Source organism: Cavia porcellus, unplaced genomic scaffold (genome assembly GCF_034190915.1).
Source record: "Cavia porcellus strain 051 isolate PalLab524CR breed Dunkin Hartley unplaced genomic scaffold, mCavPor4.1 scaffold_32, whole genome shotgun sequence".
NCBI lineage: Eukaryota > Metazoa > Chordata > Mammalia > Rodentia > Caviidae > Cavia > Cavia porcellus.
In genome coordinates this window covers 38,544,355-38,558,766 of record NW_026947515.1, presented here as the reverse complement: position 1 = coordinate 38,558,766, position 14,412 = coordinate 38,544,355, and the positions used below count along the sequence as shown (strand labels likewise).

Sequence of the window (14,412 nt, the reverse complement as noted above, 5' to 3'; positions counted from 1 at the left end):
TATAAAGGTGGCTGGGATATAGATATAGCTCAGTGGCAGAGTTTGATTCTGAGTTTGATTCCCAGTCCCCAACCCCCAAAAAATAAAATAAAATAAAATGAACAAGGCTGGCTGGATCAATGTTTAAGGACCATTTACATTTCTGATTTTAAACTGTCTTTTTCATGCAACATGAATTAACCTACAAGTCCAAGCCCAGAGCTCCCCACATACATTACAAAGTCTCTGGAATCTTTGAGAAAATACATAGCTTTATTTAAAAAATAGCTTTGGACATTCTTTGAAAATACAAGAAGTGTCATCTAGAAGTCACAGGTAAAGGACATGAAAACACTGTGGGTCTTTTGACAGAAACTCTCAGCAAACACAACAGCAGATGAGAAGACTCAAATCAGCTCCCTAGAAATTTATGACATTGCTTAGAACAGCCTGGCTGAGGTGAAGACGGCTCAGGAGAGTCTTTGTGAAGTTAACATTATTTTTGTCCCTGTAATAAATATTGCCCCTGGATCCAGCAGCTCCCCCCCACCCCCCACCATGTGCTCTTCCCTGGTCTTGGAGTCCGGGCTAGAAGACAGTCCCCTCCGTGTGGTGAACATGCCCTGGGGTGCAGACCCCCTCCCTGATGACTCCCAAATGAATCAGCAACAGCCAGATAGCAAACCTTGACAAGGTGTGGTACAGACTGCTGGGGGGGGGGTTCAGCTGCTGTACCCCTGAGATGCTGACCCCCCCATTTATGAGGCTAGCTGGGGGGTCTAGTGTCATAAGGCCTTGATTGACTGTGGTCCTCAATTAAGAGCCGATAACTGTTCCCAAATACTTGTTCCTCAGGCAAGACCCAGCTCAGCCCAGCCCAAGGCTTTTCTGGGGTGTCTTAGCAAGGGGCCCCAGCACAGTCCAGCTGTGGTCCCCAGATAAACAGGCCCTAGTGGCGAGCGGCTGACAGCACCTGACTTCAGCATTTGTTGAGACGGCAGAGTCCCTGACAATCACAGCTGCTTCCCTCCCCACCCGTCCTCGCCCTGCTCAGCCTGGGAATCCACCCGGGGAACTGGCCCAGCTAGCGCGGCCTCTAATGAGTGGCTGGGTCATGAGGAGGAGGACTCGGGCAGGGAGGGAGAGGGGAGCCCCCAGGGGTTAATTTGCCCACATAATTCACAGATGACTCAGCTCTCACCTTGCCAAGCGTCCCCTCCACCCCCTGGTCTTCTGCTCCAGCCCGGCGAATCCCAGGACTCAACATCGGGTCCATGCCTTGGCCTGGAGGGTTCTGGAAAAGCGCTGGCCCTGTTAGTGGCCATTCTGCTGACCTGGGCCTCTTGGGACCAGCCCTGCTTCCTGATGTGCATTCTGCTCTCTGTTCTGTGTGGCTTCCTCCAGAAATCCTTGCCCCTGCCTCTGAGATCAGCTTCTCACTCAGGGAAGGCTTTGCAGACTAGTGGGTCGGAGGCAGAGAGGACTCGGGGGAGGGACACTCCGAGTGGGGCTACCATTCCAGGAAACCACGGTGTGACCTTCCGCACTGACCTCCTGCTTGTTCCAGAGGTCAAACAGCAGAATCCTAGGTGGGAATTCTGGCCTGTACCAGGTCTGCCATTGGGCCCCCAGCTAGCAGGACACGGGCCAGCAGAGCGTCCTTGTCCCCAAAGGGATTGCACTGGGCTTCAGCTAGGTCATCTGGCAGGTAAGGTGCCCATCAGAGGGTGGGGACCAGCCATCTTCCCGCCTGGAGAAGGGCTCTTTGCAGGGGTGTACATGGAAGCCACACCTAATCCAGCCTTAGGGATCTCCAGCCCCCAGCCTAACTGGCCAGCCTAAGCCCCTACTGGGTCCGGCTCTGTGTGTGTGTGTGTGTGTGTGTGTGTGTGTGTGTGTGTGTGTGTGTAAGGAGACAGCCAGCAGACTTCCAGCCCAGCCCCACCCCGTGCCCACACTGCCTCAGCCCCTCAGAGCTTTGGGGCACCCAGTCCGCTCCTGCCCAGGCCAGGCCTCCTCCCACCGTCTCGTCCAGTGCCACCACTCATGCCTGCTTCCTCACCAGCAGCACCCAGGGCAGGATGGCAGCCACCACGGCCACCACGGCGATGAGGGTGATGAGCAGGAGCGCCCGTGAGCGGCAGCAGAAGGAGCGGCGGGCGCTGGGGGCCGGGGACACCTCCGAGAGCTCTGCCAGGCTGCGCCGCGGCAGCACGCTGTCCTGCTCCCCCAGGGGCATCCCGTGGCGGCTGATGATGAAGATCTGTGACTCTCGGGGCAGGCTGGGCAGCAGGTCCAAGGGCAGCTGGGCCCCCTGGTTCGAGGATGACCTCCAGACCGGCTGGGAGATGGCCAGGGGGTTTGTGTGGCCCACACGATCCGGGGAGGGGACGGAGGGCAGGGGCACGGGCAGGCCCACGGGCACAGTCAGGGTCTGGGAGCTCTTGTCCAGCATGGAGGGCCAGCGGGAGCTCTTCTTGCTGAGGAAGGTGACATAGCGGCAGATGGGGCAGACGATGGTCCTCTGCACCTGCCCGTCCACCCGGGTGGACAGCAAGTACTTGACCAAGCAGTCATGGCAGAACACGTGGCCGCAGCTCAGCGTCCGGCTGGCGCCCTCCAGGTCCCGGAATTTCTCGTAGCACACTGGGCACTCGCTGCCCGAGCTGTCCTTGCTCTCCCCTTCAGACATGGCCCCTCAGACAAGGCAGGGCTCAGCTGGGGAGGGGCAGAGGGTTAGAGTTGTGAACACCAGTCGTCCTCTCTGTCCCCCTCCCTGTCCCCGCCCCCTGTCCAGCCGCCCTGGCCAGCTTATGCCTTCATGGCCGCTTCCCTTTCTCTGCACTCCTGGCGTCCTTCCCTGCCTCACGGGCCTACAGAACTAGAGCCTAACACTCTTGGGAGGAGGTGTGCAGGTGCTTCCTGGCAGGGGCACTGGGTGACAGATGAGAGGTCCTGGCACCTGGCCACTGGGAGGAAGTGTGCAGAGTTCCTGAAATACTTGACGTCTCACTCAGCGGTGACACGGCTCATGGTGAGGTCACCACCTCACCCCTCCGGGCCTGGGACTCAAGTGAAGGCCGGAAGACCCAGGACAGAGGGAGCTAAGATGCACAACCAGCCCCAGCCCAGTCTCTGCGCTGGGCTTGCACTCCGAGGGGCCATTTTTCAGCAAGTGTGTGCGGCTACCCGCAGCCTCCCTGCTCAGCCAGGGTGGGCTGAGTCACGGGTGTGCATTCCTCTGTGCTAAGTGTGGCTATAAAACAGTGACTGTCCCAGAAATAAAGCTCAGAATGTACACACGCAAATACCCGCCGGCCTTTTGCCCAGTCACACAACCACCGTGCCACGGTCATTCTCCAGATCCTTTTTATGGGGCTGCTGGGGACAGGAGCCTCTGATTAACCTCTGCCGAGGAAGAGCGTCAGATCCTTGGGGGAGCTGTCTGAGGTTTTGGAAATGGCCACGAAAGTCAGGGGGAGCTGAGGATGGTGAGATCTGGGGCATGTTCCTGTCTGACTGGAAGGTATCGAGTCCCTGTAACAGTGGGCTTTAACCTCTGTGTCACAGCAGAAGAGAGACCCTCAAGGGCGCTCTCAGCGGAAATCCAAGGACTTCGAAGGGGACACCTGCTCGGATGAGTGGCCAGGCCCCAGTGAGTCTTTACCTACAGAAGCCTCTGTGGAAGGAGCCATGGTCGCTTATTATTGATACGTTTATCATTGGTGACAAAGAAAGACCCCAAGACACACTGACAAAATAGAGCTGTGTGGCAGCCCCAGGGCTGACAGATGACGTGACAGGAACAAATTAGCTCCTGGGAAGGACAAGCTATCAGGATCACAAATTGTTTGGGACCTCTCCTCTCTTTCAGCTTGGTCCCAGGTCTGTTTTGTCAAGTTGAAAATGTCTTCTAACTAAGAGGGAAGACAGGTGGAGGTGGTGATGAGAATCTTGGGACGGTGAAGAAGCCCCAAGAGCTCTGTGGGTCTCCAGCTTTGATCTCTGACACGGTCAGGACACCCCATGTGTGCATGGGGTGGTTAAGAACTTGGATGTCGGGGCTGGGCATAAGCACCTGCCTTGCAAGCAGGCGGTTGTGAGTTCGATCCCCGGTACTGATAAAAATGAAAAAGACAAAAAAAAAAAAAAAAAAAAAGAACTTGGATGGCAGAAGTAGAATCAAATTCCCTTCCCTCTGTATAATGAGGTCAAGTTGTTTGACCCTGAACCTCAACTTCCCATCTGTAAAATGGGACCGAAAATAACAGCCCCATCTTCCTCCTGGACTCAGTGGAGATTTAAGTGAGTTCATGTGACTGAAGGCTGTGACACACAGCAAGTGGTCAGTAAGTGGGAGGTGTCACTGGTACAGCAGGCCAAGCCCTTGCTCCCTCTTCTCCCACCAGGGGATTTAGAGACCTCTGTCCTGTGTCTCGTCTAAAACGTGGGGTCCCCTTGATAGCAGCTTGTCTCAGAACAAGATGGCAATAGATTAGGTAAGCAGCGGATAATGGATAAAAATTAAGGTGATGATTCTGCGTTTCTCTGTTTTCATTTCATGACATGAACATAAACACCTGAACATGGATATTATCAGGGTGACCATGATTTTCCGTTTTTTTTTTTTTTTTTTACAGAAAACAGGCCAGATGGAGCCCTCTCACCTGATGGAGAGGAAGGAAGCAAGGAAGGATGGAAGAAAGAAAGGAAGGAAGGGACAGGAACAGAAGGAGGAAGACCATGACTTTCTTTTCTTTTTTTTTTTTTACTGGTACCGGGGTTTGAACTCACGACCGCCTGCTTGCAAGGCAGGTGCTTATGCCTCTGAGCTAAATCCCCAGCCCCGACCATGATTTTCTTGAGCCAATCACCTGCCAACATTCCCTTTATTTTATAATTCCCCACGAGTATATGGTAGCAATTCTAGCCATCCTTCTGTCTATCTGCTTTTCCAATTAGTCGACAGATTTTTTTTTTTGAGACAGAGTCTCCACGTGCTGTCCAGGCTGGTCTTGAACTCACTATGTAGCTCAGGCTGGCCTTGACTCACAGCGATCCTCCTGCCTCAGCCTCCTAAATACTGAGATTATTCAACAAATGTTTACTGAACACTGCTATTTACTAAGTACTGAGTTACAACACTGGCGATAAGCAGGGATAGAAAAGTCTTTCATGAAATTTTACAGCCTACAAGGCATTTATAAATTTTCTCGAAAAAGGTTTTTTTACAGGAAGATTGGCAATCAACAGCTCACATTGTTTGGGTAACTGAACAGTGAGGGTAAAGAGAATGGAAGCCAATAGGAAAATGTTGCCAGGGGAGCTTCTGTGATCATTAACTTGAATCTCTTATGTTTATTTTTTATTTTAAAGAGATTAAAAGAAAACGGTGCAAACAAAACAGAAACAATAGAGGACTTAAACTGATAGGAAGTTAACAATAGTTACTATATTATATACTGTTATCTTTTTTTTTTTTGTCTTTTTCATTTTTATTGGTACCAAGGATCGAACTCACGACCGCCTGCTTGCAAGGCAGGTGCTTATGCCGCTGAGCTAAATCCCCAGCCCCATATACTGTTATCTTTAACATAGTTGCTCAGACCCCTTAGTTTACAGAAGAGTAGATTTAGGTCTGGAGGGGGGAATGATTTACCCAGGGTCACCTGGGAAAGTGCTGGGCGGGAAGATGGGGGAGAGACAGGGAGGGAGACAGAGACAGAGACAGGAGATGGAGGGTGGGGATGCTGTGGCTGGTGAAGAGAACGTTACTAGGGTCAGTTTGCAGGGTGGGCGCCTAGTCGGGAACCGCTGCCCTTCGGATGGGCTGATGGGTGAGGGAAGACAGGAGAGGTTTGACCTTTTTTTTTGAGACAGGGTCTTGCTTTGTCGTTTAGGCTGCTTTGAGCTCACTGAGTAGCCTACGCTGCCTTTAAACTTGCTTCGATCCTCATGCTCAGAGAGGTTTGATTTTCCATTTGGGTTCTAGGAAAACACGGGTTCAAGGAATTCGGAGGCACCCAGCCCTGCACTGAGGGCCTCGTCTGCAACAAGCCTCTCACTGCTAGGTGCTTCAGGAGAGCCGTGCCGTGCCGTGCAGACCTGCGCTTGCTTCTCCTCCCTTTCTGTCTTCCCCTGACCCTTTTTTCTTTCCTTGCATCTTTCTCTTCCTCTTTTCTCAAGCACCTACTGTTTAAGTTGGGATACCAGGCATTATATGCTCAAGGCGTCCTCACTAGTACCTGGGGAAATTGGGGGAGAGGAGGAAGAGAAAGCCTCCCCGGGAAGGCAGGACCACTGGTGAGCTAATAATAAATAATTATAACAGCAAACATTTATTGAACACTAATTATGCGCTTGGCATTTTGCATGCCTTCCTCACTGAATCCTGACAACAGCTTTGGGAGGTAGGTATTATGTCCATTTTACAGACAGAGGAACTGAGGCTCAGGGCTGAAGTGACTTGTTCAGTCCACACTGCCTGCACAGGGCACACTTGGAATTTAAACCCAAGACAGTCTGACTACACGGCCCAGGCTACACACCACCACCTCTACTGGATGTTTAGAGGGTTTTCCTGATTCTGGTCAAAGAAGTAAACAAAGAAGCGTGGGTAAAAATGTGACTGCCCAACATCCCGCCCCAGAGTGGCTGAAACAGGCCTGGCCCTCTGGTCACTTCTAAGGCAGGGAGAAGATCGTGGCTAGCTCCAGGGAGGGGACCTTATGAAATTCCTGTGCCCAGCCATCTCGGAAACGGCCCATTTTCAGGATGGGAAAGGGGACAGAGTTGTCACCAGCCCAGGGAAACCATTCTTATTCAGAGATGGAGCCCTGACACAGCCCTGCAGTTTCAGCTGGGACTCCTTCCCCTCCCACAAACACCTCTCCTCCTGGCTTCCCTCCCTCCTGTCTGTCTGTCCGTCTCCCTCTTACACACGCACACCCAGCCCTCTACCTCATTCTAGCCTTTCCCCAGCACTGCCCCTCTCTGCCCCACCTCCAGCCAGGTCCCCACACTCACATCAGCTGGGACCCGCAGCAGGGGCATCCGTCTCTCTACCCGGGAGCCGCCCAGAGGTGCAGGCCGTGTCCTGCTGCTGCCGCTGTCACCGCGGGGAGGCCTTGCCTAATGACTGAGCAGGTCTGGAGGACAGCACCCGCCCGCCTGTCCCGTCGGGAAGTGAATGCTGCCCAACCCGTTTGAGGCCAGGAGGCTCTGGCGGCATTGCCCAGGGGCTGGGCAGTGCTAGCTAGCATCAGGTGACCGAGGAGGATGCTAGAGGTGAGCCCCGGCCTGAGTCAGAGGGTCTCTCAGTGGAACCAGGGACCCAGGTGCCTTGGACTGAGACTCCCAGGGTGCGGGAGTCCCTGCCAATGTCAGGAACGTCCTGTACACGTCTTTCCCACCCTCCGGGGCCCATTTCAGTGACCCCCCCCCACTCCCACTGCACGCACAAGGTCCCATGAAGGGGTGGACAGGTCAGCCTCAGGGAGGTGGGACACCCCAAGCCACGCACCGACATGTACGGTGTGTCCCCAAACACCCAGGGGGGTGCGGGGCGGAAGGTGACTTCCATGGCACAGTAGGACAGCCGTGGTTGACGACAGTTCATTGTACATTTAAAAATAACTGGTCGGGGCTGGGGATTTAGCTCAGTGGCATAAACGCCTGCCTTGTAAAGCAGGCAGTCGTGAGTTCGATCCCTGGTACCGATAAAAAGGAAAAAGACAAAAAAATAAGTAAGTAAATAGCTATTTTAATCATATAACAAAGCTATTGAAAAAAAAAAAAATAACTGGTCGATTTTTAAATGTTCCCAACGTGAGAGATTACACGTGTCTGAGGTATGAATATTCAAGTTACCATGATCTTATCATTATACATTGTATGCATGTATCGAGATGCCACACAAACACGTACCAGTTACTGTGTATTGGTTAAAAATTTCAAAACTATTAAAAATGAGACAGAGCAACAGGAGGGAGGAACATACACATAAAGAGTTCCTGATACCATGTGACACGGAGGCGGGTTTTAGAACAGCCTGTAAACACAGTGCTATTGCTTATGGAGGTGAGAGAGATATTAACCCATGGTGAAATTTGCAGAGAAAATCAGGAGGAAGACACGTCAAATTGGTTTTTTTGTTCATTTGTTTGTTTTTTGAGACAGCGTCTCGCCATGTAGTCCAGGCTGGCCTCAAACTCACAGCAATCCTCCTGCCTCAGCCAAACATGGGTGTGAGCCCCACAGCCCCCAAGACAATCCTTTCTCTCCCGTGGCTCTGGTTCTGGAGGTGCTTTGAACTCGGGGAGCGTAAACTGCTCAGGGCGAGTGCCCCAGGACCTCTCATCCAGGGACACAGATGAGGGCAGGTAGGAGGGAGCTCCAGGCAGCCTTATATTTAGCAAATAAAAATGCAGAACATCAGACAGACAGCGAATGCTTTCTTAGTAAGAGTGCATCCGTCTGGGACATACTTACATTAAGAAACTGTTTGCTCTATCTGCAACTGAAGTGTAATTGAGTGTTCTGTGTTTAAGTAGGCATCTTGGATCTCATAGGGATCCCCAAATATCTCTCCTTCCATCAGCACCTGCAGGGCCCATTGCAAAGTTCTCAGCTGCTCAGCAGTGTGGCACATGACTCAAGCTTAGGGCTTTCTGGGGGTTCCTGTAAAGAAGCCCCAAATATCTTAGTATCAACCCCACTGTATCCCCCAAGCAGGGGACTAAGCCAGGCCAGGCCAGCCTCAGACTAAGACTCATGTGATATGACTTGTGGAATGTGATAAAGTTCCTAAGTCTCCAGGGTATCATTTTACTGGCCCGTGAAGCTTGGCTTTGAAGATCGTTTCAAACATTTCAAATTTTTTGTCTTTTTGAGACAGGGATTCACTGCACAGTCCAGGCTGGCCTGGAACTCACTTTGCAGCCCAGGCTGGCCTGGAATTCACAGTGCTTTTCCTGCCTCAGCCTCCAGAGTGCTGGAATTACAGGCGTGCACCACCATGCCCGGTGAAGAGCACCTTTAATACATGGATATTTATTACACCCACATAGCTTGTCACTGTTTGCACTCTGAAATAAGAATTTTACTTTGAAAATTGCATAAATAAATACGCACACACAGACAACTTCCCTGGAGTGTATTTATCAGGTGGCTCTGGTCATTTATCCAGTTGCTGAGAGTGGGCTGGAGGCTGTTGGGTTTGGCAGGCGGCGGGAATCGGGTATCAGGAAGAGCACAGGTGTGTGAGCCGGGAGGATCTGTGCAGAAGGACTTGACAGCAGCAGAGAGCTCCAGGAAATTAAGAGCAGCGCGTAAGCATTCATGAGAGTCCTGTGTGCATTCATAGGCGGTGGCGACTAAAGAGAAAACACCACGTCCCTTTGGGTAAACTACTTAATCCCTCTGTGTCTCGATGGCTTCATCCGCAGGAACTGGGGTGACAGTACCAACTCTTTAGGGCTGTTGTGGCAATAAAATGGATACAAAACCACACGTCTGGAGTAACACTGGTGAACACCCCGCCCCTGATGGTGTTATCTGCTGTCCCTGTCCTCTCATCTTCTCACGATCGTGGCAAAAATCGGAGGGTAGAGGGTGAGAGGAGGTTGCCCGTACCCCCTAATCTGAGGTAGGCATCCTGGCCGATCTGGTCCTGGCAGAGTGAATTGAGTTACATTCCTGGCCCTGTGTTTTTTGAATAAATAATACATTCAGGTGACTTAAAAATGAGAAAGTGCAGGTGATCACCTTGCCCTGCCCCTTATGTACCCATCTCCTATGTGTCCTTTATTTATTGGTGGTGCTGGGGATCAAACTCTCAACCTGGCACCTACAGGGCAGACGCTTACGCCGCTGAGCACCAGGGCTGCCTCTTGGGGGTTAGGAATAGCTCAGAGCTAGCACAGGACTTAGCTGTGTAAAGTCCCAGATCCAATCCTCGGCACCAAGATGTTAAAAAGAAGGGGGAAAAAATAGCTATTCCTTTCATAACACTTGTTTTTAAAGAAAGAGCAAGTGTTGGTGTAGGATGTGGAGAAAATGGACCCCGTGTGTCCTGCTGGCGGGAACATGAAATGATAAGGTTTGAAGAACCACATCGGTTCACGCAATGGGCGTGGTGGCACATGCCTGTAATCCCAGCACTTGGAAGGCTGAGGCAGGAGGATCATCATGAGTTTGAGGCTGGCCTGGGCTATATAGTGAGCTCAAGTCCAACCTGGGCTATGGAGGGAGACCCTGTCTCAAACAAAACAAAACACAAAAACTAAACCAAGATGTAATACATGCATACAATGGAATATCATTCAACTTTAAAAAGAAAATTTAGAGGCTGAGGCAGGAGGAACACCGGGAGTTCAAGGCCAGCCTAGACTGTGTAGTGAGTTATCACATAGTGAGACCTTGTTTTAAAAAATAAATCAACCAACCAAAAAGCACACCCTCCAAAACAACCAGCCAAGTTCTGCACCACCTTCTTGTCCTGTGGGGAGAGGTGGGGCCATCAGGCAGGGGCAGCCCTGTTAGGACGGGGCCATTCATGCCATCTGGAATCCTATGCCAGGGCCGGTGGTCTCCTAAAAATGAAAGTGAGACCTTTCAGATACTGAAGGCAGAGGGAGATGGAGGTTGGGGGACAAACACTGGGCTGGAATTTGCAAACCCAGTTCAGAGCAGCAGACAGACAGCAAGTGGGAAAGCGGGTGGCGAGGGAGAGGGTGTGAGCTAGCCCACCTTTGCAGGGATACAGGTTGTCTTTTTCATTTGTTTTGTTCTGTTTTATGAGACAGGGTTTCTCTATGCAGTTCAGGCCGGCCTTGAACTCACTGTGGGGCCCAGGCTGGCCTAGAATTCGTAGAGATCCTCCTGCCTCAAACTCCCTAGTACTGGGATTACAAGCATGGCCACCATGCCTGGCAGGCTCTCTTTTATTTATTTATCTATTTTTTATCGGTACCAGGGATCGAACTCATGACTGCCTGCTTGCAGGGCAGGCGCTTATGCTGCTGAGCTAACTCCCCAGCCCGTAGGCTCTCTTTTAACTGCCATCCATGCCAAAACACCTGACCATGATCTTCATTAGCTAAACACACTCCCGTGGGCATGCCTAGATTGCTGACCAGGACCAGGGTATGTGAAGCCTGCTGTCCTGGATGCCTGGCCAGAGGATGCTGGCTCCAGCCCTGGCTCTGATGAGGACAGAGTGACCCCGGGAAGGGAGGGCCACGGGGAAGCTGGCCATCTGCAATAGAGCAATGCCCAAGAAGCAAGAGCTGGCAGAATGACTGCTTCGGTGGTCCCAACAGTGCCCTGCTCACTTCCCTGCTGACACCCAGCCCTGTACAGCAGCCAAGGCCTCCGGGGTGAGGCCACAGTCCCCACAGTGAGACCGGGGAGGAGCCTGCCGTGGGACACAGTCCTTACTGTCTCCCCACCCATGAGCAGGTGTTGGCCCTGGTCTGACTTGTTCTGGCCAGCTCAGGGGCCGTTTGGATTCTCAGTTCCGTCCCACCCCCATGAATTCCACAGGCCTGTCACCCCAAGATTGCCCGCACTGCTGAAATTTCCCTCCATACCCTTTCCTCTCTGTTCTGCCCTTGTGAGCAGCCCCCCTGTATTGTATAGCCCTGGGCGGCGCAGGAGACTCCTTGTGCTTTGACCAGAAAACAGAGAAGCCCTACCCTCCGGAAGAACAGTTGCAGGAAGGCACATGGCTTGGTAGGAGAGAAAGGGCAGGTTCATACCTGCAACTGCCCCTCTCTGGCCCCCGGGCCACCTTAGCCCGATTCCCTGTGCAGCAGCCACAGGTCTCACCCTTCCCGCCTCTCACTCGGAAGCCTCTGCAGCTGCCAACTGCCCACAGGACAAAGCCTGCACTAGGCACACACGAAACCCGTCCCTCCTGCCCGAGGAGAGCTCTGTGCCATGACGCAGAGCTGGCTTGAAGGTGTGCGGCTTTAGGACCTCTGTGATTTTTCTTTTCATGTTGCTGGTTCGTTTCCTAGCATTTCACCAGCTCCTCCCTGGCATCTCTTCTCCATGTTTTAAGACCTTGCGGGAGGGGATTTTACTCCTCACTGCAGACCCAGTGCAGGTGCACGAGATTATTGGGGCTCACGGAGGAAATGTGCGCACTGGACTCTCCAGCCCGGCTCGTGTGTGCTACACCAGACAGGTACAGGGGAGCCGGGCCAACACAACCATTCTGGGGGCCTTTGCAATCCACGCCAAAATTCCACCCTCGAGGTCACAAGGAGCTTCAGGCTGGCTGGAGACCGGACTGCAGCCCACAAAGGTCAGAGTCAGAACCAAGACGTTCATTGCAAGGCTGGCTCTGGGCACATGCTCCAGGACAGGAGCAGGGGCTTTGGAGGGAGAAAAGGCACCTGGGGAGGGGAGGACCCAGTCTAGCAGCGCTGGGGATCACATGTACAATGGTTCAACTCTTCACAAATTGTGCTGTATTTTGTTTTTAAACTTAAGCTCTACTGCAACCTCATCCTAAGCATCCATACTAAGCATCCATACTTAAAAATATCTCTACCCAGGGCTGGGGATTTAGCTCAGCGGCATAAGCGCCTGCCTTGCAAGCAGGCAGTCGTGAGTTCGATCCCTGGTACCGATAAAAATGAAAAAGACAAAAAAAAAAAAAAAAAAAAAACAAAACAAAAAAATATCTCTACCCTAAAAACACCTTGGATATAAGCCCGCGTGGGGGTGTATGCCTGTAACCTGAGCTACTTGGGTGGCTGAAGTGGGAAAAGCATTAGTTCAAAGTCATCCTACGCAGCCTGGCCTCAACAACCAAAAGAGGTAAGAGAGAGCAACAGAGAGAAATATCTTAAATATGCACCACATATAATATGCAAATATATAAATATGCAAATATAGACTCCCACTCATGGGCTCCAGGGATCCTCCTGCCTCAGCCTTCCCGGCGCTGGGACCATAGATGTGTGACACCATGTCCAGTCTCTAACTATATTTTTAATACACAGTAAAGCAAATACATACTTTTAAGTAAAAGCAGGTTCACCATGTGCCACCTAAAGCAGAGATGAGACAGACCTTGGCATACACAGCCTTGGATGTGTGTCTGAAGGCTGAGCTGGCTTGGGGTCCCAGAACCGAAAGATGCGACTTCAGGATTTATTCAAGACCCAGTGCACATGCTTGACCTAAGAGGCCCCCTCGGACTTGAAAGAGAAGAATCTCTGGGCCTCGGGCAGAAAGCAGCCAGGGGGGCAGCCTCAGGGCAGGGCCTGCAGGCAGGCAATCTGTCACCTTGGCTTCCCTCTGGCGGTCGTCAAATGCACGGATCTGTAGAGTGACAGCCTGCGGGGGCAGAGTGCGGGACCCGAGGAGCAGGCACGAGGCTGGGGCTCAGGAATGACCTGGTGCCCGCGGTCAGCTGGGTGCTTTGCGTGGGTTTAGCGGGCTCAGGCTTCGCCCTGGAGCTTGGATTCCCCTCCAGCAGCCCAGACGCTTTGATTCTAAAGACAGCTAAGGCAGGGTCTAGGACAGTGTTTAAACTGAAAAAAAGGTGTGTTTTTTTCCTAATAAGCTTGCACTGCTATTGAAAAGACTTGGAAAATTAACAGACGCACATGAAAAAATTAAAAGATAAGCACATGGATATTTTGGTGTTTATTTTTCAAGGATATATAACAGGTCATAACTACCTATAACGTATAGTTTGAAATAATTATATGTTATCCGTATAAGTACAATATATAATTACCTTTTAACACGAGTGGAAACACATTGTATACATTCTTCAAGGACCTGTTTTTTTTTTAGCTGTTATCTCGTGCTCCTGGTAAACATTCCTTCATGCCTCCGTTCCCATTTTTATTGTTTACTTATTTTTATGGTGATGCCATACCACGGAGCTATCCTCCAGCCCTCTCTTTGCTTCCCCTCATTTTTAAAGGATGTAGTAATTTACTTAACCAATCTCATAGTGATTAATAATTAGGTTGTTTCCAATTTTTCCCTGTCTTAAACCATTTCTGCAATAACATTTCTTTAAAATCTTGGTGTTATGTCTTTAAAATAAATGATTCGGGATGGAATCAGTAGGTCAAACGTTAATGCTTTTTTTGTTTTTTGAGACAAGGTCTCGTTGTGTAGTTCAGAGCGGCCATGAATGCACCATCTAGGCCAGGCCGGCCTCAAACTCATGAAGAGTTCCTCCTGCCTCAGCCTCCCGAGTGCTGGAATTACAGGTGTGCATCCCCATGCCCAACTGTTAATATTTTAATGACTTGCGGTAAATATTGTCAATTTTTCTTTCAGAAGGAACCAGTTTAAACTCCTTCCAGCACTTATTAAAGTTGACAGGCTGGGGATTTAACACAGTAGCATAAGGGCCAGCCTCACCAATGTGAGGTCAGGGGTTCAATCCTGGTATAAAAA

General features: G+C 51.3%; 1 protein-coding gene across 1 annotated transcript; it reads right to left on the bottom strand.

Annotated features, from left to right (window-relative positions):
- Window positions 1-1,679: 1,679 nt before the first annotated feature.
- Window positions 1,680-2,823, bottom strand: Rnf222 (ring finger protein 222). Its single transcript, XM_023563541.2, has one exon. It carries the CDS (start codon window positions 2,669-2,671, stop codon window positions 2,024-2,026), a length of 648 nt encoding a protein of 215 aa, XP_023419309.1. The 5' UTR covers window positions 2,672-2,823; the 3' UTR covers window positions 1,680-2,023.
- Between the last annotated feature and the right edge of the window lie 11,589 nt (window positions 2,824-14,412).

Bases quoted from the DNA above. Each gene is read 5' to 3' on its own strand.
- Rnf222 (XM_023563541.2), bottom strand. From the start codon at position 2,671: ATGTCTGAAGGGGAGAGCAAGGACAGCTCGGGCAGCGAGTGCCCAGTG.